The sequence below is a fragment of the Dufourea novaeangliae genome, unplaced genomic scaffold (genome assembly GCF_001272555.1).
Source record: "Dufourea novaeangliae isolate 0120121106 unplaced genomic scaffold, ASM127255v1 scaffold21, whole genome shotgun sequence".
Taxonomy (NCBI): Eukaryota; Metazoa; Arthropoda; class Insecta; order Hymenoptera; family Halictidae; genus Dufourea; species Dufourea novaeangliae.
Window position 1 is genome coordinate 4156792 of NW_015373910.1, and position 25975 is coordinate 4182766.

General features: G+C 48.0%; 1 protein-coding gene across 1 annotated transcript in view; it reads left to right on the plus strand.

Annotated features, from left to right (window-relative positions):
* The first annotated feature begins 1266 nt into the window (after positions 1 to 1266).
* Positions 1267 to 25975, plus strand: part of LOC107193909 (zinc finger protein rotund-like) — an 89676-nt gene continuing 64967 nt past the window's right edge. Inside the window, exons 1-3 of the mRNA XM_015583447.1 lie at positions 1267 to 1375; positions 7161 to 8953; positions 13360 to 13470. Coding sequence (XP_015438933.1) covers positions 1267 to 1375; positions 7161 to 8953; positions 13360 to 13470 — 2013 coding nt within the window. The remainder of the gene's footprint in view (positions 1376 to 7160; positions 8954 to 13359; positions 13471 to 25975) is intronic.

Genomic DNA, 25975 nt, shown 5'->3' on the forward strand with positions numbered 1-25975 from the left:
CTTCCTTCTCTTACATACTTAACTACGTTCAGAATAAAATGAAAAACTCGTTGCATCGGATGAAAATTTTGTCTCCTACAAGCTTATGGGCACATAAATGTATAAGATCCGCAGTCTAATTATCAATGATCCATTCGTATTTATAAGACAAACCCTTTGTAACTACCTTCGATTCGGTCGATGAACCTTGAATATTCAAAAACGAAGTATATACACATAAAATAACAGTCTACTGGCAACAACTGCGCGCGTGTGTTCCCCAACAGAAAATTGAATATTCCAGTCCCAGACGCGCCGAAATAACCCGCGAGACCGATACATCAATGGGGTTACGAAAGGGAAGTGCATACATACTTTCTCCTCCGCTGAAATTCCTACCTCGGTAGCAGCCTGTCGCGGCCGGAAGTTCGATCGTGATCGTGGTACAGGGGCCCTTCTCTTTTCCGTGCACGCACACACCCCCGCGCTGTTTCGCGTGTTTATGCAGATGCCCCGGGCCGAAAAATGCTCGTACGGTTAAACGGACATCTGTCAGATTCGGCTGTAGATAAATACACCGGGGCCAGGGATCTATCGAGTTTGCTCGATCTGACCGTTCCAATGAGATGCGCTACGTTTCGAGACATTAAAGAGCTGCGCCGCCGCCACGGGGGTGGTTTTAGGAAGATCGTGGAAAGTGAGAAAGAAACAGGGTGACTATATGGGGTGGGCCTTTTCACGGATGGTTTGGTCTTAGGTTCACACGCGTAAAGGGTCGTCGATGGGATACAGAGAGAGGATCATTGCCTTCTTGTTGGGTATACTCGTCCACCTGAAGCGTGGTAGACGCGCCTCGTGGCAGGTAGTCGCTTGGAGGAGGGAGGATGCTGCGACGCGTCCGTCTTTGGTGGGGTGGGATTCGGAACGAGGGGGATAGTGGAAGGGAAAAAAACGCCGGCGCGTTTCTCGCCGCCCTCTTGTGGGCCTCTCACACTTCCACGTGGCGTACACGTGGAAAAAACGACGAGGCCAGCGTGGAAAAAAAGTAAAACGGCGCGTGGGGGTTGCCGCGCGCCTGGAATGGTGGGGATGATGCTAGCGAACGAGAAGGAAGGGAAAGGAAGGGACAGAGACACACGGCTCTTCTCCACGGGGGATGGTGGGAGGGTGGTTGAGGTTTCGCCGCGCGCGCGAGGGAGTAAGTGACAGGCTGGGGGAAAAGGAACGAGAGGGATGGCGGAAGAACGAGTGGAGGGGAAAGACGTTCTCGGTTGAGGCTTGGAAGGGATGGTGAAGCTTGCGTCGCCGTGGTGGGGTGGATACGTTAGACAGAGGGGAGAGGCCGGGCAAGAAGTAGAGAATGGGAAGGGGGTGGCCGTCGTATTTGACGAGGAGGGTGCGTAAGACGAGTAGGATGACCACCACCCTCTGGTATGAAATGAACATCGCCTCGGCTACGTTGAAAGTCGACGTCCTCTTGGGGGTGGGGCGGGTGGTCGACGGTTTATCTTCTGATCGGGGATCTTGTCCAGGGGTGGAACGGAACTTCCCTTAAAGATCGAAACTCTAAACTGCATCGAAAGGGACAACTGAAAATCGTTACATACGATAGAATGAGTCGCGTAGTGAAAATCATGGACGTGTCGACGAAGAAAGACAGAAAGAAAAAACGTATTCGATCGAAAGGGGTCGACCTAGTGGGAAGGGATAAAAAAAAAAGAAGCGAGAGCACCGTCCCACTGCCCCTCGTTCTGGTTAGTCACGCGTGTGCGGCCATACGGAGCCATAAGGGAGGAGGCCATTTTTATACGACGGTCCCCTTCTTTTTATTCGTACCTCAGACTGCCGGTACACCCCCTTACAGGGATCTCTCCCACCCCCTCCCCCGTTTCGACAACAATTTTTCGGTCAGTCGAACTTGTCGGTTCGTGACGCTCGCACGTAGTAAACACGGTGGTTGTGGCGTCCTGTACACGGAGACGCGGGAACTTGGTTACGGAGTAAGAGAGACCGACGAAACGACAGAGAGAAACACGGTGTGTGTGTGTATACATATATATATATATATATATGGAACGCTCGGGTGTCGCTAGGGGGTGTCGAGAGAATTTCAAGGCCGATCGCGTAAGAACTGAGCCACGAGCGGAAAAGTCTCGACGGCGGCGCGCGTGTTTATACTCCGCGCTCGTTCAGAGGGCCGTAAGAGTCGCGGAGCAGGCGAGAGGCAAGGGTAAGAGGGTGGTGGTGGCTGAGCATCGGCGATCCAGGTAACGGCGGGACAAGGGATGATCGCGTAGTTCTTGCAGGCCGGCTTATATCCCCTGGTTTGGGAGAGTTTTCTCGGTAGGGAAGGAAGGACAAGGGGGTTGTTAGATGGTAGAGGGAAAAGGCGAGATCGTAGAGAAGGAGGCTCGCCGTGGAACGGAGAAGGGAGACGGACACCGGGCAAGGGGAAGGCGAAAAAGAGGGAAACGATAGAAAGAGAACGGTATCGCCACGGCATTCTCTTTCTCACCCCTTAAGGATACAGGCAGTAGGCTACCCCCGACGGAGACGTCGGCGGAGAATCGTTGGAGGAGCAACGAGAGAAAGAGAGAGAGACAGAGATATAACCCCCACCCACCCACCCAGCCAGGAGGGAAAGCTTGCCGTTCCGTAGGAGCGTTCCAGGGTGACGGAGGGGCTAGAGGGGGTGTAGCCGTAGGAGAGAACCGTCGTGGAAAAGGGGGAGACACAGAGCGCGCGCCTCGACGTTCACCCGGGTTGTCTTGGTGGGGGCGAAGGAAAAGAGGGGTGGCTTGAAAACTGCTGTCCTACGGAAGGCTCAGTTTTTCGTCCTCTCGGAGGTAGATTTTGGCCGTGGGAGGACCGGTCAAGGGTTCCGAAGTCGGACCGAGGGTGACCTGGGCCGGGGCCCGGGTCCAGTCGGACCCTCGTTACGGGGGCGCCTCTTAGATGGGAAACGGCGACGGTACACGGAGGAGGCCGGGGGGGCAGCCAGAAATTTCGCGACCGCGCACCACCTAAGACAACGCCCCTACCTCGAACACGCGTTCTTTAAGGCAACGAAGGGGGTGGCTTTTAGTCAGACGCACGCGGTCTGAGAAGCGCGCCACCACCGGCCCCCGCCGACGGAGAAGGACTTAGCGTTTCTCGCGAGCCGCAGACCCGAGTCAGTTTCGGTTCCTCCTCCGTCAAGGACTCCGAGAACGCGGAAGAGGAGAGAGGCTTTTTCCCCCTTCGGAATATATCGTGCACGCGCGTCCGTTATCGTTCGTCGTCCGTAGTTGTCGTTGTCGTTTATCGTCGTCGTCTACGTGGTGCTACTTCGTCTTCGCGACTGTCCCAAGCCGGATACTGAGAAATCAACGGATCCATCGTCCACTTGCACCCGCTGGCCACAGAGATCGCAGTTTACGTCCGTGCACTTCTTGGCTATACTGGATCGGAACGTGACTGCCCCGAGTGCGTTTCACACAATCAGATCATCTCGTTCACTATTGGGGCTACAACTGATTGTTACGTCGGCCGAGATCTTCTACGATCGTGTTTTCGGAACGTAAGGGAAACCTTGGATTTTTCCGACGAATTTCCACCCCCTGTTTGTGCTCGATCAGTGTCTTGACATCCTAGGCCAGGGAACTTGGAGGAAAAGTGTCCAACCGGTCTTGTGTGCGGATGACAACGTGACACCTCACCCGTCGATTGGGGTTCTATTCTTTTTATTTTTTCTCGCTCCGTGATTTTCGTCAGTTTTCCCCACTTTCAGCCAACCACCGCCGCGATCCACCCCCTCCATCCCCAAGTTCCCTGACATGCCCCGTACACGTCATCGTCGTCTGCAGTGTTTCGTCGCGATCCTCGACGGCTCGATCCTTTCGTCTAAAAACCCGCGATCAGAGCCGCGATAGAATGGAGTTTCTTGATGAAAGCTCGAGGAACCGTGGGATGAACGGCTGTTTTCCTCGTCGCGGGATCAGCTCGAGCGATTCTTCGGGATCTCCGTCACGCGAGATCGTCGACTGAACGAACGTGGATTGTTGACGGACGGAACCGTCGACGACGCGAACGATGGGGATGATATGTTCGCAAGGTGATCAGGAATCTTCTGTTCAGTGACGACCAGACAAGGTCTTCTACATACGTTCTCGATCTTCAGAGGACATTTTTCATTGTGTTGAATCCCGTGAACGAAGAATCTTCCGAAACGTGACGGAGGAATTCTCGTAGGAATCGAATAAATTAAAAATTCAACGAGTCTACCAGAATTCGCAATTGCTTGGAGCGCAAGGAAAAATCTTTGGATTACGTTCACTTCGAAAGTTCAGTGTACCGAAATTGTTCGAACGTTTGGTAGTTTTGATGACCGAATCTGATTCTGGTTTATTCTATTTTTCATGGTTGAAAATCACACCTGACCAAATCTCTTCGGTCGTCTTTTCGTTTTCAATTTGTCTCCCGAAAAGATCTTTCGGTGGCCGAGTGTGACGCGACGGCAAAACGTTCCCGCGGACGCTCACGTGTTATAGGAAACAATCCGCGAAGGAACAATCCCTTCGCGATGGTTTATATTATACGGATATATTAATATATAACCGTGACAGGAAATTGGACGTTCGATATATGGTGAAACGGTTCGTTCACCGGCAGAACAAATCGTAACGAAAGTGACACCCGCCGTGATTTCTGAATTTCCTCCACGATATCCAAGTGTTACGTCGAATTAAATATTTCCAAGCGATATCTTCGTCCCGTTGTCAAATCCTCGGTTTCTCGTTTCGTTTTCCACGATGTTCTCACGCGAACGGAATCTTAAATTTATTTATTTAATGTAAATAAACAGGCACAACCTTTATGTACAAAAAAAAATTAAACGATTCGTTAGGGGTTGAAACGTCGGATTAAATACTTTCCATTCACCGGCTCTTCAATAATTCCGTCTCCTCGATGACTTCTCACCAATCGACTAGACCCAAATGCGACAGCTTGTGTTATGTTATTACAAATCCAAGCGACGAACATGAATTGTAGTTGAGTTTTGTGCAGAAAGGTGACAAAAGGTGTACGAAGGTCGTCGAAAACGAACGATCGAGAATCGGATTCAGTGCGAGGTTTATTAGCGCGAGATCCTTGAAACCCTTGAAAAGTCGCGCGAACGTTCGCCCAGAGTTGCATGCATTCGGTTCGAGTGAAAAATAATTGGTAGTGAAAGATCCAGTGAATGTTTTTTTTTTTTTTTTAGTGTGGATAACACCTTCGTCAAACAAAAAAAATAGCGTTTTTTTTTTGCTTTTCTGAATTGCAGCTTCGAGCGGGAGACGCATTGCAGCAAGAGATTCCTGCGCAGGAGAGGAAGACTGGACGAAGCGGAAGAAGCAGAATAAGACGAGCAAAGCAGAAGAAGCGGAGGAACACAAGAGGAAAAGAAGAGCGAAAGCGAGACGCGTAGAAGCGGGATTGCGACGAGAGTGATTTCAGGAGTAGCGAAGAGAAGAGGATACGAGAAGTGCGAGAGATTAGCGAGAAAGAGACCAGTGAGATCGACAAGAGTGGTAGTCAATCGACAGGTGGATAGATCTGGAAGAATCGAAAGAGAGTAGCAAGAATAAACAGGAAGAGATCGTACAGTGACTGGAAGTCGAAAGAATGATATAAAGAAGAAGATGGAAGCTCGCTAACAGAGAACCTCGCGCCGCATACATATATATTTCAGTGTGTTCAAAAAACGAGTGTACCTAAGTGCAATATTATTAAACCTAAACGATAATAAGAAGCAACCACAACTACCATCGACGATATCGGTAACGACGAGCGGTTAATCGATAATCGAATAGTAATTCCTTTTAAAGAGTTAAAAGATACCCCTAGAGTCGCATTTCGAGGAGGGAAGTCGTCGTGCACGGACGCGATCTCGTTAGAAGAATATAGAAGCGACGAATCTAGAGGGTCGTGTGACAGGCGTAGAACGACAGAAAGCGAACGCTGAGAAGCAAGAACCCGAAGAACCGCGTGAAAATTCATCGAAAGGTGAATAACAGCGATTCGCGGAAATCCTCGACTGTTACCTACGATACACTGTGCGCGGGACCGAGTGACACACACACACAAACACACACACACACACAAACGCGTAATTAACGAAAAAATAAATCACGACACGGCGGAAAGAACTGCCGTCCCGGTATAGAAGAAATCACACCACGTATTCCACACACGGTTGAACGGGCGAGTCGTTTCATCGCGCTTCGAAACGAACACGGACCAAGGGCTCGCGCGTTCGCAATCTCACACACGCACAATATTACAACACATCAACATCGACATAACGGGGCTACGAACTACTCAGGGCAAAACGGGACGAGCAGTATCAATTCGCGAGTGCGCGATTTCCCTCACACGGTGTCACAGCACAGATAGGAGAGACAGAAGAGGAGAAGAGGCACACGACCATCGTTATCGTACTTCGTAGAGATCACGGGAGGAGAATCGCGTCCGCCACGGACTTGTCCTTCTCGTTCACACCGTCCGGGCTGGGCAATCCTGAATTTTAACCTGAACTTAAGTGTATGATAGACTTTAAGTTAGATAGAAGAAAGAAATAGGGTGTTCTCCAGAGTGTCGGGGAACGTCCGCTCGAGCGCGCATCGATTCGCAAATAAACACACACGCATACACACGATACATACACGCACGAACACATAAATTTGCATTAAATGCAGACCAGAGGAAGGAGGAAGTGATAGAAGAATAGAGAGGGAAGGATAATATAAAAGAATCAAGAAAACGCCATACCGCGTAGACGCACGATTAATAACGCGAGTATAGTGATTGCGATACGGGAGACAAGAATTCGACGATAGTCACGAGGAATCATCGATTGTGTATCATCTGAGAACCGATCGGTGATTGTTCGCGTGAAAAACTAACGTATAATACACGGACGAGACGCGATAAAGAGGCTGAAGAGAGGCTCGAGCGTAGAGGCAGGCGAAGAAGAGGAGAAAGAGAACAGCGGTGTGCCGAGGGAAAAGTAGCGGGAGGCAGCAACAGCAGGCCCGGGAAGTCGAAGCAGGTGGCGAGTAACTGACGTTGCCCGCCGCCCACGTCGAGCGAGGATCGTTGTACTTAGGACGATCCTGGGCTAAGAGAAGTCCGAAGCGCGAGATAACGCGTGTAAGGAGATAGGAAGGAACGGCGGCGAGCGCGGAAGTGTGCCGGCCGTCGAGCTGCTTACCGAAAGGGGTGCGAAAAAGCGGGCAAGCTGCGCCGGAAGGGGGTAGCCCGGGCTTCTCGCGAAGGCCTCAAAATTTCGGACGCGACGGCGGCCCTGGACCTACGTGCCCAGACGCAAGCCCAACCGGACTTTGGCTTGGACCATCACCAGCAACAGCAGCAGCAACAACAGCAGCAACAACAACAACAACAGCAGCAGCAACAACAACAGCAGCAGCAACAGCAGCAGCAACAACAACAACAGCCGCAGCCGCCGCAGCAACATCAGCAGCAGCAGGGCCAAAATCCAGAGTCGCGTCCACACCATCACCTTCAGCAACATTACTTTCATCATCATCAGCATCACCCCGGGAATCATTTCCACTCTGGCGATTCGGGGGGTGGGATAGGAGGTGGAGGAGGTGGCGGTGGAGCCGGTGGAGGTGGCGGTGGACCCGGTGGAGGTGGCGGTGGCGGTGGCGGAAGTGGCGGCGGTGGAAGCGGCGGTGGTGTTGCTGGTGTTGCTGGAGGAGGAACGGCCGTATACGAGGCGGACAGATCCGCCAGGATCAAGGCCGAGGACGACGAGGACATCGGCAAGAGGGAGGACGAGGAGGAGGACGAGGATCCTTGCAGCTCCCCGGAACTGGACCTCAAAACCGAGCCGGAACCAATGGAGGTTCAGGCCTCGGCCGTCACCGCGGCGGCCGCGAATCTTCACGCGTTGCGACAGCATGTCTTCAAGATGTCCGATTACTGGCACCAACCGCAACGAGGCCCACCTCAGCATTCCCCGGGGATACAGCATAGCCCTATATCGAACTCTACCCAACAACAGCAACACCAGCAGCAAGTGCCGCAGTTGCACAGTCCGCTCGGGCAGCAGCAACAGCAGCAACAGCAGCAACAACAACAGCAGCAGCAGACAAGCGTGTCGCAGATGCAGCAAACAGCTAGCACGGGATTAGGACAGACCGCTAGTCCGCAGCAACAGTTGCAACATCAACAACAACAACAGCACGCGATGTCTATGAGCCAACAAACGGCTCAGGGAGCACAGCATCAATCATCCCCGGCGCCGACCACGCCGTCCCCTCAGATGGACCATAAAAACGACATCGCGTCCAGCATGGCACAGAGCTTACACAATTTCGCCCAAGCACAACAAACGATGTCGCAGGCGTCGAGTCCGTCGCTAGCCGTACAAGCGGTCCAGGCCGCTCAGGCGGCCCAGGCGTTGAACCAGAACCTGGGACAGGCGCTGACACAAGCGCTGACGCAGAACATGCAGCAGAATCTTGGCCAGACATTGCAGCACAATCTCGCGCAAAGTATGACGCCGAGTCTGTCGCCGCAGCAACAACAACAACTATTGAACCAACCGCAGAACCTCAGCCAGGCTAGTCAGAATCTACAACAGAACATCCAGAGTCAGGCGCAGAACTTGTCGCAGACGTTGCAACAGCAAGCCCAGAACCTGACACAGAATCTCAGCCAGAGTCTTGGCCAACAGGCGCTCCAACAACAAGCGCAAAATCTGACGCAGAATTTACAGCAACAGGCGCAGAACCTTACGCAAAATCTACAGCAACAGGCGTTAAGTATGGCGGGGGGCAGCATCGCCCAGAACGGTGGCCTGGCCGGGATGAACATGTCGACCAACCAACAACAGAATTCCCAGAACTCGATGCTGAGTCCAGGCGGGACCAGCCAGGACTCGCACGATGCCAGCCTGACGGAGAAGCTCGTCAACGAGTTGCAGGTGAGAAACCGCGCGATCGATCGTTTACTTTTCGCTTCACTTTCACTCTATCTCTCTCTCTCTCTCTCTCTCTCTCTCTCTCTCTCTCTCTCTCGCTCTCGCTCTTTCGTCTCCCCACATTTTTTTTATTCTCTCGATCCCTCCGGTCATACTCCGCGCCCGTGCACCCGGAGAGAACGGAGATAAATAAACTGGGACGAGGCGACCGCGATAAAAGTGCATAATGCGCCGATAAATAAGGTCATTCACTTGGGCTGACTGACGCCGGACAATACTTCCAAACAGTTTCGACCGAACGTGAAAAATATTCGTGAAGAACATTGCGAATGTCGGTCCTAACCTTTGAACATAGTAATCTCACACTGTCTATCGTACCTTCCATAGTCCGCTCATAGATCGCGAGATATTCGACCCTAAAACATCTAAACTGCCATCCCACGCGTGATTACATTCCAGCTTACGAGCGTGCTCATCTTTCGTGGCAAATTCGTGACATGTCGGCACATCTGGGAAAAAGAAAGAAATAGTGGAAAATCGTCTTGGGGGTGAGGTCACGACGTCGAAGTCGTCACGGGTCACGTCCAATAGGCGAGCGATTGTGGCGGTCGGGTTTAATAGAATTACATATTCGATCTTCCGTACAAATTCATACATCAACGTGAAAATACGTGAATATATGTCTGAAAAACAGAATAGAAATATCGAAAAACTTTTTATGAGGCTTGGGATTAGGGGGGCGCTGAAATCGTCACGGGCTAGATTCAGTAGGTGAGAAAAGTAGTCGGGCTTAACCGGATAACATCCTCGATTTTTTCTACGAATTCATTCATCGAACGACGTGAAAATACGCGAATTAGGTGTGTAAATTAATTCGTGATCCTTCAATTAATTATTCAATCAAAACCGCCATCATTTATTCGAGAGGGGATCTAACAACGGCCCCAGAAAAGGCATAAATGTGTAGAAACTAATGAAGAGTATTTTCGATACTAGACTGTATTTCAGTCTTCTATAAATAAACAACAAATCTACGAAAAGAAGACCACGAATTAATTCGTACACTCACGTGCAAAATCGACTTTCGCCACTGGGAAAAACTTGAACTGCAATTCTCCCAAATATTAGGAGACCCTTCCCCTACGCCGTTTTTTCTCCCAGAAAAAGTTACGCTACACCTAAACCACATCCGAAAACCAAAACCCAATATCGAAGTACCGTCTATGATCTTGAGGGTACATCAAAGTCGCAATGGGCCAGTCCCATAAGGCGAGGAAAGCGTTCGGTCAGAAACGATGACTCTCAATAAATCCGCCGCGTGGATCGTCGACAATTTCGCCGGCTGTTTGAATCCACGACTGTACCAAGCCGCGATATACACACTGACCATGGTTCACGCACATCGGAATACGTTGACTTACAGCGTCGCCGTACAACACGCGTAACGCGAGAACCAAGTCAGAGAGAGAGATAGAGAGAGGTAGGGACAGTGTAAGCGAGATGGGGATGTGAAAGCGAGATAGAAAGATAGAGTAAGTGAACGTCAGAGAGAAAGAGAGAAAGAGAGTGAACGTGAACGCGCGCGCGCTAGCTAGCTAGCTAGCTAGCGAGCAGCCAGGCGGGCAGGCCAAGCAGGCAGGCACGCACACATTTAGAGATCACGGGGGCCACAAATGCAAACGCGGCCCACGCACACCGATGCGAGGAGATGCAGATACGTCGTCGTCCCCGGGGTTCTTGACCCGCGCAACACAGATAATACTATACGCATACGTCATACGGGTACGCCGGGAAGATGTTCTCTCTCGAGAAAATATCGCGGCGCGGCGAGTACACGCGAGCTTCGATACGAGGAAACTAAGTAAATATATCCCCGCGCGGATCCGCGCCACGGCTAGCTGCCGCGCTGGTCCCTGCTTAATAGGAATCCGAACGAATTTTCCTTCTGCCCGGGTTTTTTGTGTTTTCGTTTTTTTCTTTCGTTTCACTTTTATCAGGGATAGGGAGACGGTTTGCAGGCGAGACTGTACGCTGCTTGGTGATTCGCCTGGACGTTAAAATGGACGATGGACCGATGGAAATTTTATGGGGGAGATTCTTTGGGGTTGGGTGGTTCTTTGGATTTGAATTCGTTGTTTTGGAGGATGATGGAGAAGTTGACCCAATAAGGACCGAGTAGAATGACACGATTTTTGTAAGGAGAGGAAATTCTTGATGAGTGCTCGAAAGCTTCTCGATATTCACAAGGAATGGTCCTTAGAAAATAGAGCTTGGAATTCTGAAGCTAGTGATATTTGTTGCAGGCGCATGTGGCCATTAGTTTATGAAATATTTTGTGTTCGGTGACGAGGTACCTTCGAACACTCATCGAGGATTTACTGTATGGCTTGTTGCGGTGCAATACTCATTTTAAAAGTGCCTGAAATGCTGGGTTTCGCTAATGTGAAGTAGATCTCCAAGTTTTCAGTTGAGAAATTCAAGTATTCCCTCGAAAATTAAATGAAAACAGAACAAATGGGTCTATTTAATATATTTTTTACTTCAAAATAAGAAAATTCAACAATATTTATGTCATTTATATAATTTTGAACACCCTAAAAAGGATGAGAGAAGTACCGACGGGAAGATTATTAAGCAAATCCCTGGTATTCCCTTTCGTAACAACGATGTTACAAAATTAACTGAAAAGATTGACTGAAAACATTTGCGAATGAAATGTTGCATTAACGCGACATTGGTCCTTAATGGGTTAAACTATTAGGTCGTAACACGCGAAATATCCGTTTCAACGCTCTAAGCTGCATCTACATTATGTATACAGCAGAACACGTCATATAGCAATGTTATAAATATACTGCGAATATTTATGCAAATATAGAATTCTACGGATTAATTTCTCGAAACTGGACGCAAAAAAGAATTTATTTACCCTGCTAAGGGTTTTAATAATGTCGAAGTAAGAACAAGATCCAAGTAAACTTTCTGAAACTTTTTACTGTGCTGAATTTTGAACAATCGAATATTCTATAAATGCATAAAATTCGCAGTCTAGATATAAAATTTGTTAGAAAAACAATTTGTTTCATAACACTATTTTGCTATATAGTGCAGACGCAGCTTTATATTTTTTTAGATCCTATCAAGAATCGTATCATTTGCTTGCAGTATGGGTTTATATAAAATTGAATGTAAAAATCTATGCTCTTTTGTCTGAAATAATTCTGGAAGTTCGTCAGGTATTCTCTTTGCAACGGTGCAATGAATACGCAACGAAATTCGAGAGGATTTCCTTTATGAGTTTAAATTCCGTCAAGCTGCACATAATGTTAATGCAGCTTTTGAGGAGAATGGTGTTAAAAAACGTACTATTCGTCGTAGGTTTTCAAAATTTTCATGAGGTGATACCAGCCTTGAACAACGAAGGACGAGGTAGACTCACGAAGAAGAATAAGAAACGACGATTTGAAGGTCCTTTAGTTAAAGAGAATCCATCCAACTCGCAAAATTTGCTGCGCAACTTGATACAAATGCTAGAACAGTATCGAAACGTTTGAAAGAAGTCGACAATTCGAAGAAACTCAAATTACAAAAAAAAGCTGAGAAATAAACGAATATTTCATGTGTTACGACCTATTAATTATTCGTGATCCGAGAATAGAGTAGATTAGAGTACCTATGTGTTAATAAGTTAGGTTCTTCAAGGTTTCTTTTTGGATATTTTAACGTTTAGAAGACTTTCAACCGTGTTGCGCTTGGAAACTTACTTTAATTTATACGAGAACACTTCGGAGAGAACCGGAACATTCAATTGATAAGATAAATCTCCTCCTTTGATTCTCGTTCGTCCGCAGTTGCGAAGAAAATCAATTATAAGAAGTCAAGCTCCATCAACTTTAATATTCCCCATCAATTTTCCGTGGACGACTCGCTATGTTCCGAATCACCTTGCGTATAGTACAGTCCCATTAAGCGTGCCTGCGCAATTATTTCTCAAAAACAAACATAAAAATGTTCTTTAACCCTTTGCACTCGTGATTCCCTAATATCCCGTACACTCAGTTCCTATAAAACAGTCAATCGAATGCAAAGGGTTAATCTAGGGAATCTAGATCCTTCTTCCACAGATCAATTTTACTAAAATTATTACACGTTAACCATTGCCAGAAACAGCTGACTTTTCCTGCAATTTCATTGCTCGAGACATCAGAAATTTCTCCACGAACGCATGATATCAGCTTAACTTGTCATCTTTAACCCGCAAACTTCGAACACCTCGTGTCGATACGAGCATGAAACACCTTTGTGCACGGTTCGAGGTGTTAACTAGACGGATTTTGTGGTATTCCTGACGAACGAAAAAGAAAACCAAAAAGCAAACTAACACGAGTCCTCCTGTCTTGCCCCGATAGTCTCGTGCCTCTGCGGCGGGACTTGGTGGTGCGGGAGGCGCCGGCGGTGGCGGAGGAATGGGCAACATCAGCGAGCGCACCCTCGAGGAATGCTGGTCCACCCTGCAACGAGTGAGTTGAACACTCAGCCCGTTCAAGATCCCCTTTATAATAATAATTTATACATATATACACAGGATGTAACAAAAAAGTTGGACCGGGAAATGGGAGACTCGTGAGGTGATTTGAAACAAGTTTTTCCTTAGGAAAAATATTATCCGAGGCTTTGTTAACGAGATATTAAGGAAAAACCCCGACCAATCAGAGCGCCAGTGAGTTCCCGCGGTAACGTTGGCTACCAATCGCAGCGCGTAGCCATCGTTACCGCGGGAACTCATTGGCGCACTGATTGGTCGGGGTTTTTCGTTAATATCTCCTTAACAAAGCCTCGGATAAAATTGTTCCTAAAGAAAAACTTGTTCCAAATCGCATCACGAGTCTCCCATTTCCGGGTCCAGCATTTTTGTTACACCCTGTATATCTCCTGGCCGACACGCAGCTTCTAACCTATCTCACTTTGTTTATCTGTTCACTCCTTTTTTCTTTTTGCATTTTGCCGATTCGTAGAGGCTCCGTTCAGCACAGTCCCATCAATATTTTCATCGTTTTATGGTCGAATTCTTTTTTCGTTATTCCAAACACTGTATTATCCGTACACCTCCCGCACGTCTCAAACAAACGACCACCATTCTTTAATTTACCGTGGATCACCTCTCGATTAGACCTCGTTTCGTCGTCACTGTCCCCCTCGCTGGATCGACAAGGTATCAGGGGGACATCGCTCACATTGTGTCGCACCTTTTATATTCCAAACTCTCCATGTTCTTTTTTTATTATTGCGTTCGTAGTCTATCTTTTATGTCACCCAAACCCCCGCTGGCATGCTCTACGTGCGTGTGTATGTGCTGTATTCCGTGTATGGTGTTTTGTTGTTGTTTAATCGTTAAGACTATCCCGCTGATGACGTCTTCGACGATCATTAAACGATTCTGGATCGTCGTCGACGAGCACACAGCTGGTGATCGTAATAATCGTCGACCGCCGTGGCGGTTCGAGCTCGATCCTCTGAAGAGTCTCCGCTGATCTCTCGATCCGCGGAAGATCCACGGTACGTAAACGTCGCGTGGAACGGTACACATACCCTGGGACGGGTCTAGGCTGCCACCAGTTAGGTGGACAATACCACGTTTAATTGTTCCCATACGCGTATTCCACGCACGACGCGAACCGATTTAATGGGACAGTCCGTCACGATCGATAGTAACCCGCTGCAAACACAGACGAGTGTCCCGCGAGTCTCGTACGGGGGCCGGTTCTGTCCTTTTACAGTTGCGACGGGGGCCGAAATGAAGGAAAAGGAAGCACCGCTAACGAGCCGTGAATCGAGACCCGGGACTACCGCGAAAGAACGGGAATATTTGTCGAAGGGAAACGGAGATACGACAAGATGCTCGAGGATGGATAACGAAAAACGGGGAAGGTTGATGAAGGGGGAAGATGTTGAAGGTAGTAGAAAGAGGAAGTCGATGTGGAAAACTTTTAAATTCTCGTAGCCGAGTGGTAAAGCAACAATTTGTTTCGCTAAGTAGCCAGGTGTCGTTCTTTTGTTTTTGCGACTTCTTTTATTCCCTCTGAGAACGACGAAGTGGAAAGGGGGATGAATGGAAAGGTGGAGAAGACGGTGGTTAAAGGGAAAACCACCCACACCTTGCTCGTCCATCGCCACCTTGAAAGCGAGGCGAGGCGGAAACTTTCGGAAAATTCGCAAAAACGCCAGCGCGGGATGGCGAAGTTTTCGCGTTTTCTCCGGGATTTAATTAAAACATTCGCCTCCTTTGTGGCGTTCCCAGGCACCGCGGATCTCCATCGGTAGGGGACAAAACGTTACGAGCGTCCGAGGTACACTTGGAACCCTTTTAAACCGGAAGGGACCGGTTCCTGAGTGATTATTATTGGTGCACATAATTGTGCGCGTTTTAGCTTTTGATTGGGGCTTGTCGACATTCGGTTGACAATCGAAATGTATGGGATTATCGGAGTTAGTTGCCTTAGATCTTCTGTTCGTTTATATCTTAACCTACAGCGTGACATAACTATAAAATGACCCCAAAATTTTCAATCCTTATGTATTGTGGTTAAAATAAAATCGAACCACTTCTTTTCTAAGGAATATAGTCTCTTTTTTTCTAGAGAAACATTATTTCTCAACACGATTTTAGACATGACATACTTGGTCCGTTTTTATTTTAATTAAAATACGTAAGAATTGAAAATTTTAGGGTGGTTGTATAGTTATGTTATGCAGTGTACCTAAAAAATCCCATATTTTTCAAGGTATTTTGGGGAGGTACCCACAAAACTTGTAAGGTACTGATTAAAACCTTTATTTTATTACGTTGTCCACGTTAGAACATGTAACAAATGCATAAACATTCGCTGTGTAGTAATTGCACAAATGATCAGTGTATTCCTAAGTACCTAATCGATAGTCTGGTTCGCTGTCAATGACTACCAGCCGGTAATATCTATCATAACGGCACTGTTCGTAATATTCATAAAATATACTTTCATCTTTCAAAATCCCACCACAAGATAACGCTTGCGATTACATGCTGCGAAATCAAGATCCCATCGATATCTAATTTACAACAATGCCTTAATTTTCTTCCAAAAAGACTGTTCATTACGAGCAACTTATCTAATCCAAAACTTCAATTTCCTACAAAGGTGCAACGATGACTCTAGTGTTACAAAAATGTGCTCGTTTTATGACCCTTTCTCTTCAACACTTCCCCAAAACATTTGGTTAGTTCCACCATGATTGTCGAAAAAAAAAAGAAAAACAAATCCATCGAAGGACGACAATTATAATCCCACGTGCGTGAAAAATAAAGCGACGGTGCGGCACCTCGTGGGAAAACAAAGGGCGCGAAAGAAGATGGAAAGTCGAAAACATTAATGCAGGGCAACGTTGTATAAACACTCGTCGACGAGGCGGTTCTCATAGCTCCCGATCGGGGGAAGTAGAATACACCAAGAGAGCAGGAAGAGGAAAAGAGAAAGGCCGGTGGTTTTTGTTCTTTCGTCGGCTACGAAAATTAAAATCCAATTATTTCGACACCTCTGCCCGACCCTCCGGGCGATTCAAATGAATTTTTTGCCGGGGACCTCTCTCTTTCGCCTCTAAATCTCTCTTTCACCCCGCTCTTTAAACCGGTTCGACGTCGACGGTAACGTTACACACACACACACTACCCTTGACCGATCCGTATACCCAATCTTGAATCGACGACAGCTGCCAGAACCGGAACTGCAGTGCACAGGGGAAAGACAAGGAAGACGATCGAGAAATTGGGGGGTAAAGGAGGAACGAAGGAGCTTCGTGATCGATGATCCCGTGGTCTTCTGCATACACGAATATAAACAAAATTCAATGAAATTCAAATCTTCGTGACCTATGCTGTATCGAGTCACATTCGACGTTCGCCTGGAGTTCCAAACGACTCTGGTTGCAGATTGTTCAGATCTGATATAAATTTCTAATTATTTTCACCTACTCAGAAATATCCTTTACATCAGCGAAATTTCCAATGAAACTAGCTCAACTGGCGATCAATTCCATCGAAGGTTCAATTCACGAATTGTCCCCTTATAACAAGGGGAGGCACGTTGGTGTCCCCTCCGATTTTGATAAAACTTCGTATGTCTGTTAAGCAGTCAAAAATAAGATATACGTATTTTTTTTTTATCGGCTGAAACGTGATTTTAAAGGATAAAACCACCCCTCGAAGTTTCGACCTGAAAGTACTATCTCGAAAACCAGAGGAGATACATGAAAACTTCTAATGGACGAGGTTTGCGTTTTTTTATGTAAAATAATATGGTGCTAACAAATCGTCCAAAATATAATTAGTTTATAACAAAATTGTTTCGGATCGAAATTTCGAGGGGTGGTTTCACCCCTTAAGGTCGCGTCTCAGCCGATAAAAAAAATACGTACCCTTATTTTTGACTGTTTAACAGACATACGAAGTTTCATCAAAATCGGAGTGGGACACTTCCGTGCCTTCCCTTGTAAGATAAACTGTAACATGAGGCTTCACAAAGAGTGTAACCAACTTCCTCTGCTAATCTCCGAGATGAGAGAGAATCAAAGAGAATAGACAAGGTGCGTGTTCACCGGGACAAAAGGATTCGTAGAATCCTCGAACGGAACCCGTGGACGTCGTCTTTCTCACGTTCGCGTCCCCCCGAAGCGAAACAATCTTTTTTTTTTTTACTTATTCGCCATCAACCCCGCCACGGTGGTTCCACATCGTGTGTTATTTAAATAACGGCGTTCTCGCGCGTGCCATTGTTTCACTAACCCTTCTACTATTACGGAAAAGGGGGGGGGGATAAGGGGTTCTGTTTCGAGTCGAAGAAGAAAACCCTGGCGAGGATGAAAGACGGGAGGGGCCAGGAGGGGAATAGAACTTCCGTGCCGTGGAGCCGTTACGGCGAAGGGAAAATTACGACATCTCAAGTCCAGGGGCAACCGTGGCCCCATCCGTTTGCTCTGCCGATGCCCGTGGCCAGAACGTACATACAAAGTTTCCGTGGGCTTTTCAGTAATTTTCTATGATTTTCAGATCGCATGATCGGTAACAATAACGCCGCAATCGTCCCTCCTTAATCGAATTGTTCGATCTTCGGTGGCAAAACCGTGGCGAATACGTTCCGTCTCCTTGGCGAATTGAAATGAAGAATAAATAAGAAGGGGGTGTGGGTTGATCGTAGGATTTCGGGGAAATATCTTTGCGATCGTGGTGATCGTGGAGGTCGCACAAATCCTGTTGATATGAGATTCTGACGTGTCCCTTTTGGACGATGATTCGGACGTTTTGGTGGACTTTTGGGACACTCCTGAAGACTGAGTTTTGATTAAATGAATTTCAATCGGTGCTAGACGCTGGTGATGTTTTACTTGTTGGACGATGATTATGTTAAAGGTAACGCGGCAGTAGTCGGTTAGGTAGGGGTTTGAAAAAATTGAGAAAAAAGAGTGTTTCAGTTTGGCTGCAATTGATGGCCCGTTTAGACAGTTTAGATATCGCGATTTTTATGGTCTTCACGTATAGATATTCTGAAATAGAAACTTCTTTCCAATCTGAAAATTCAGTGCTCGATGATTCTAGATCAGGGGTTAGCAAACTTTTGAGACGGAAGGGCTAAACCTGTCCCTCACAATAATTTAAAAATTATTCGAGAATCATAAATATATTTTTATTAAAAAGGAGAATTTAAAGTAATATTATAACACGTTATAATATTAATTATGGTCTTTACTAAATGAAGTATCATCCCTTGCTCCACGAAAATAAAAAAAATCACATGGATGACCAATGTTCCCTTCGACATGGACAACGCGTGAAAATCGTGACATCGCAGCGAAAGGAAAGAGAACCGTATATAGCAGGTACTTTAACCGGTATGATTTTGATACCGATACTGTGCCATCAAAGCTATATCGAAACCGGTATGTTACCGAAAACCGAAATAAATACCGGTATTTTTTCGATTTCTATAAGGGTAGGACTTATATAGGGTTGTATAGAGCGAAGGTACAACCGAAAATACCGGTATAATACCGGTATTTTACGTTTCGGTACAAGACCCAGCTACAAAGTCGCGATCCGCTCCGGAACGAGTGTATACGAACGTGCGCGCGCGTGTACGGTTTCTTTCCTCCTCTTTTCTTTTTCCTCCTCCTTCGTCTCTGTGGCTCGCGGTTCCGCCATGACCTACCCCAAGCAGTCGACTGAAAAAAGAAGGAGAAAAGGGGAACAGAGAAAGAGAGGGAGAGGAGGAGAAAGAGAGTAAAAGATTGTGCCGACGAGAAAAACGCGGGGAGAGGGAGAAAGAAACTATGGTTATGGAGGGGCGGGGAGGAGAGACCGAGCGCCCACACACGGTCGAGAGAAGTTGCTGCGCGCGGAGGAGCGGAGAAACGAAAGATGGAACGAGGACTGGGAACAGACGGCGAGGAAAACGGGGGGTCGGGGAGAAACGACGGCGGCGGTGGTGGCCGGTACCGAGTTTATTCTTTGTGTCGCGGCGTATGGCCAACGGAGGTTTTTTTTTTATCGTTCGTTGACTCCGCGTCGTTCTGCAGCCGCACAGAACGCGTTCGCCACATCGCGCCGCGCGATAAGATTACGGTCGCAGGGGCGGTGGTCGCGAGCGCGATCGTAAACGCTTTCCCCCGGCGGGAATTTTCGTTTCGATTTGGTATTCGAACTTTGCACGGGTTGACGATCGTTCGAGGACCCTCGAGTTAACGGCTGGGTGCCATTTTGTCGCATTTGGGAATTATTTGAGCCTCCAGGTCCTTGATTCTCTTATGGGATTCGTGTTGAGACATTGGGTTGGATATGTCGAAAGTATCGGGGGTCAATAATATTTTTAATTTTCATTTCATTGAATTATGTATCTTCTTATGCGTTTTTTTCTTATGTTGGAGTTTTTATAATTTGTCTAGATGTGGAGATTTGGTAAATTGGGTTATTGGTGATAGTAAGGTATTTGTGGCAAATATCCTGGAGCCGCTATTTCAGCTTTTGGGTACCAAAAGGGTTAATCGTCAAGTTGGGCCGATTTTACTGGAGACAGTCTGTACACCTTACTACATTATACAATTCAATCTATTATACATTCAACGCTGGCTAGCGTGAATGCACGAAATACATACTACGTATCCGTAAGAAATGCGTCTGGAAAGTGTTTGAATGCTCCGTTATTCATCATTTGAGCCATTGATCCGTACTATAGCAAGCCTCCTCTCAATTCAACCGACTCGAACATTCGACAGCTCGATTTCATAGAAGATACTAAACAATTTCTCCGAAAATCAATAATAACAATACCAATTCGGTAAATAGTTTTCAAATGAATATCAACTATCACCAGAAGCGATAACTCACTCGGATCGAATAGGGTATCAGCTCGTCGTCGGATCGCCGGCGGGATCGTTCGCATACTGTTAACGGAATACTTTCAGCCGGCGACGACAGACAGAGAAAGAGAGAGTTCACTTTGAATTCAACGGTTGTACCGTACGCGTGCGCTCGTCTGCAAAACCGAAGCCGCGCGTGACAATTCGAAACGTTTGGAATTCGTGTTGAGACGACGATGACGCGTCTGTTAACCGTCCCATCAACATTTCGCATCCTCAGACATACCCCAAGGGTATCCCCTCCCCCGACGCACACTTCGAGGGGGGGATCACGCTGTGTAATTTACCGAACTTATATCGGAGTAACCGTTATCCAACGCGCGAGCGGTAATTATTGCGAGCCAGAGACGAGGCGCGTACACGCGGCAGCCATTAACCCGTGTGTACAGGTCCCGCTCGAACCGTGAACACCATCGTGTGGCAGGCACCTCGAGTGGACGATGTCGATTCGAACTTGAACCGTACGAAAACACGATTTTTCGAACCGTGTCCAGATCTACGAAACAAAAGTTTAAAAGAAACCGAAGGAAGAAACTGCACGCGAGGATATAAAAATATGCGCACCTATTTACAAAGGATTCAGCACCTCTAGGAGACGAACATGGGCGTAACCAAGGGTGGGGGAAAAGTGACTTTTGCCCCACCCTATAAGACAACGATTGGATTTCGCTCCCACCCCTTCCCTTCGCAAATTTACAAAATTTTTGCGTAATATTTAATATTGCAGTATACAGACTCCTCTCGATTATTGTCCAGGCGTTATTCCCACCACTGGGGGTTGGCTGCCCCTCCGCTTTTGTTGGCGAGGCTCGGGCTTCGGGCAAAAAAAGGAATCCACGTGTGTCTGAAGCATTTCTTCCTATTCGATTATTGTCCCAGGACCCGTGTTCGGGATGATAATTGTCATTTCGCATAATTGAAGTAAAAATATTTACAGAATTATGACTTAGATCGATTGACGTAATAAAAAGTATACGATTCCATTTCAAACACAAACTTGACTTTCATATGTCATCTAGGCATTTACCTACAAAAATACTAATTACATAAAAATATGTCCTCCTTGAATCTATACATCATTTATCTGGTACAATTTTCACTAAAATCATTATTTACGCAGTAATCAAAGTTGTTCCAGTTACGTGGACCACCCTGTATATATAAAAAAAATATATATATATATGGATTCGTGGATCCGAGAAAAAGATCGAGAAATCTCGGCGAACGGCCCGTTCGGAAGAAGAGAAGAGACCGCCGTATCCCAGAACCTATCCTCCCGGCTCCGTAGCTGCCGCGGCAAAAGATCGTTGCCCTTCTAAATATAAGTTTGCAAAATCGAACAGCAAAACTGCAGAGTTTTGCCGTGGTCTGTGCCGGCTCTCTGTGTGTATATTGCCGGTAGATCAGCCCCCTTCTTCTTCTTCTTCTTCTTCTTCCTCCCTTCTTCTTCTTCATCTTCTTCTCTACACGCTGCACTCGCGCGCGCTCCTCTTTCCTAGCGTGTCGCTTGGTCCTCCTCCGCCGGAGCGTATCCTCTCGGTTGGCTCTCTCTCCTACTCCCTCGAGCCAGTGTATCCACCACCTCCATCGGTGGCCCCCCTCCTCGGTCCACCTCCTCCGACGCCGATGCGATCCCCACTGTTCTCTTCTCTTCTTGCATCGTGACCTCGAAGGCCTGCGAAACCGCGCTCTTTCGTTCGCCTCGACTTTCGGGACACAAAATTCGCCGCTGGCTGCTCCCCCCTCCACCAATGGAAACGTAGTCGTAGGTCAGGGATCCGGGGGCCTGGGCCACCAGCGCGGTTCCTGGAGCACGCCTCGACCAGGGAGGGAGGATTGGACCCCCCTCTTTTCTTTTCGTGAAACGGGACCCATGGACGGAGACAGAGCATATCTTCTGTTCTCTTTCTAACTAGAGAGGGAACAATCACTGCCCGCTGGTCCCGATTGTAATGTTACTTCTGGTGTTCGTTACGTATTCGACTGGTTCATTCTTCTGGGATTTTCGAAACTTCGCGATGGAAGGTAATTGATAGTCTTTAAAAAGAAATGCTGGGAGTTGTTGAAGTAGCAGTACGTTTTTCTTAAAAAAGACCTAGAATAGTAAAAGGGAAAAATCGCAGTTCCTATATGTGAAGTCTGAGAAGCAGAAGTTAGGTAGCAGTTTCTAAATATTTTTAGAACCCCTGAAGTTGTACGCCTGCAAGCACAATAACCTTCCCGCCAGCAAAGTGTTAATAGAACTGGATAATAACTTCTATTTCCAGTGTCTCGGTCAGTCGTTTCAACTTCCTTAGAATCGATCGTGAACGCTCTGCTCGGAATTTCATTGGTGATTTAGAACAGTCCCTTCTCTTCTAAACAAATAATATACATTATAATACACTCGACAAGATGTCGACGAGGATACTGGAGTTTATTCGTCGGCCACTGTTGCTCGAATCTCCGCGAATGGAGAAGACCAGATCGTCGTCGATTGTTCTTTTTTTCTCTATAACGAGAGAGTGAAGAATTCCGTTCTTCTTCTGTTACCCCCCTGAGAAGCCAAAAACCACACCACCGGCCATTACACCCAGTGTACAGCCTCCGAATTATTGATGACGGTCGTTTATTCCTGACGAAAGAAAGCCGTAATCTCGGGTAACAAGGGAAAAAAAGAAGACACACCGAATCGCCGGGCAAGACCGTGGGGAATGATCGATTCGCGAGCGAGAAGCGGAATCCGGGTGGGACGGGGCGAGTAAGGAGAAGACGGCGCGCGCGGTGGAGACGATGCGCGAAACAGCGAAGAGATAAAAAAAAAAATGAATCCGGCCGCGTGGAAAAAATAACCGAGCTGGGAATCTGGGTCAGCGGGGCTGTGCAATCGCAATGTGCCAATGTCAGGCCTCGTAGATCGACAAGGTCAGCAAAATCGTGAGCAGCTAAAAGGTCCTGCGTTTGTAGATCCTTCGTTGAATCGTCTTACCACGAACAAAATAAGTGATTATTCATGGATAGACGCTAGAAAAAGGGGTCTGGGAAATAGGATCAACGAACGCGACCGAGATCAATCTCTTCTCAGTCCAGAAAGAGGAATCTGCAATCAGGGGAATTGCAATAACCGCGCAACGACGGAGGAATTTCGAGCGTACAGTTTCTTCCTCTTTTTTTTTTCTTTCTCTTTCTACCTCGACCAAGCACGCTCATCCCATAAAGCCGAGCGAAAGAGCAAAGAGCGTGCGGAGCGTGCACGTTGCAAGCGTCCGAGCAGCGGCCCCGGCGTCATCGTCATCGTCATCTCGTGCATGCGTGGGTGAATAGCCTGGCCGGTCTCGAGCAACAGAGAGAAAGAGAGGGGGGTAGGTGGTGATACACCAGGGGAGGGAGAGACTGGAGAGAAAGCGAGACAGAAAGACAAGGCTGGCAAGCTGAGAGAACAGAATGAGAAGTTCTGGTGAAAGAGAGACACCGTTTGGTGAGTACGGTAGGGGGACATAGATGGAGAAAGAAAGAAGACAGCCACCACCGTTGCCCCCTCTTTTGGTCGTCTCATTGGAGATCTGAAAAATTCTGATTTCGGGTCCTTGAACCTAGGTCAGCCTCGAAACGCTCATACAAGCATAGAATTGTAGGCGGAACCGCGCCACTTTCATCAACCTCTCGATCCCCCCTCGAACAATTATCCCTTCACAAACTGTCACCGAAACTCGCGTGTGTCCATCCGATTGAAACGTTCGTCCAAGTAGTTCCGAACCTCCTCAGTGTCATAGTCAATCCCTATCCAAACCTACACTGTAAGTTGAACACTCTCGAGCGTCATAGGGATAGCCCGAAGACGCGCAACCAACCCCACTCCCCGGTACACTCTCGTGGATCCGCTCTGGTAGCTTCTCGAGGCGAGTATATTCTACCTTCGGACCTTCGCGCCAGTGCCCCCCACCGACTGGTATCCGGCCAATCGGCCGCGAGGACGCCGGCGTGAAGCCTACGCGACGGCGGGCAGGCCGATTCTCGCCGGCGCCCCAGCATTTTATACGGAAAAGACTCTTTAACGAAGCACAAGGTGCGCACGCACGACCAACTTCACGCGACACCACGCGCGCACCGTCGCGCGCCGTCACACGCACACACACGGGGAGGCGAGAGTGCGACCAAGACGACATAGACGACGGACATAGACGAAGACGAAGACGAAGACAGAGGACCGTTGACAGAAACGTTTTCCCCCCAATTTCCTTCTCTATCTATCTCTCTCTCTCTCTCTCTGTTTCTCCCCCTGTTCTCCAGTCAGCTCCCTCCTCCCTTGCTTCCCCACCCCATTCACGGGACACCGTATTTTTACCGTCGACGAATCGCGAGCATCGGGAATCGAGAGGGAATAATACAAGATCGTGCGAGAGGAGCTCGTAAACCGGGTCGGGGAGATTCGATCCAGAGAAAGGACCCGTGCCAAGTGTGGGACCCAAGAGGAACCAGGCCCCGCGGAAGGATGTCGATCTGGATCTAAAACACACCTAAACACACACACACACGGTTCCTCGATGTGCCCAGTGAACGAGGTGGGATCGTCGTTCGCCCAGGGGCCCGTCCCGGTACGACAAAACCACACCGAGGATGAGTGACAACGTGCGCGGCATTGACAGCTGACAGCGTGCTCGCGCGAGCGCGCATCGCGAGGAATTCTCTTCGTTACTCTATTCCACACACCTCTACGCTCTACCCTCCTGTGTGAGTGCGCGCAGTATACGTATATATATATATTCGCCTCTTCTCGCGTTCACAAGTGTCGTCCCCCTCTCCACCCCCTTCGTGACCAGAGTGTGTGTCTTCTCCCGTTTTTCCCCGCTCCTCTGTCCCCCAGGCCCAAGCGCGGACACGTTCACCGAGGGGTATCATCTTCTTTCGTCGGTGGTACGTCATCCGTCCGTCCCGCACGTCCTCAAAGGGGGGCCCCGGGCCGTGCTTCGCCGCCCCCACCAAGTTTCAAAACGACCGCGCCGCGAAGTGCCGAAGAACGATGAACTCGGGCAACAGTGTGCCATATTTTGTGATCTTTTTACCTAGCTCCTATCGCCGCGTTTTAACTGTGATCCACCTACTCTAGAAAAAACCCGTGGCTACCAGAGAGAGAGAGAGAGAGAGAGAGAGAGAGAGAGATAGAGGTAAGGGAGACCATTGAAAACTCTAACAGTTCTAACCCGTTGACAGATACTCTTTTTTTTTTTCTTTGGATGACAGCTAACCACACGTGGATGACACTCGAGTAGCCCACGTTTGTTAAGTCTGTACTTCCGCGATATGTTTTCATTAAACAAATAACTGTGTATATAAGACGAGTTAACGATCAAGGATGATCGAGTGTCATCCACACACAGGGTCGGTCTATTTAGACTACGGGAACTGTCTCTGCACGATTGGGACAGATTCCGTCAGAAATCTATTTTGTCGCGATACACAAGCCCGGGGAACACGCGCATTCCAGAACGAGGACGACGCGCTCCTTCGAGCGCGAAACACCGACAACTGGATCGCAGGCGACGTGGACGTATTCTCGCCTCTCCGGAGGAGAGAAAGATCCTTTCGTCTAACCCCCCAATACCG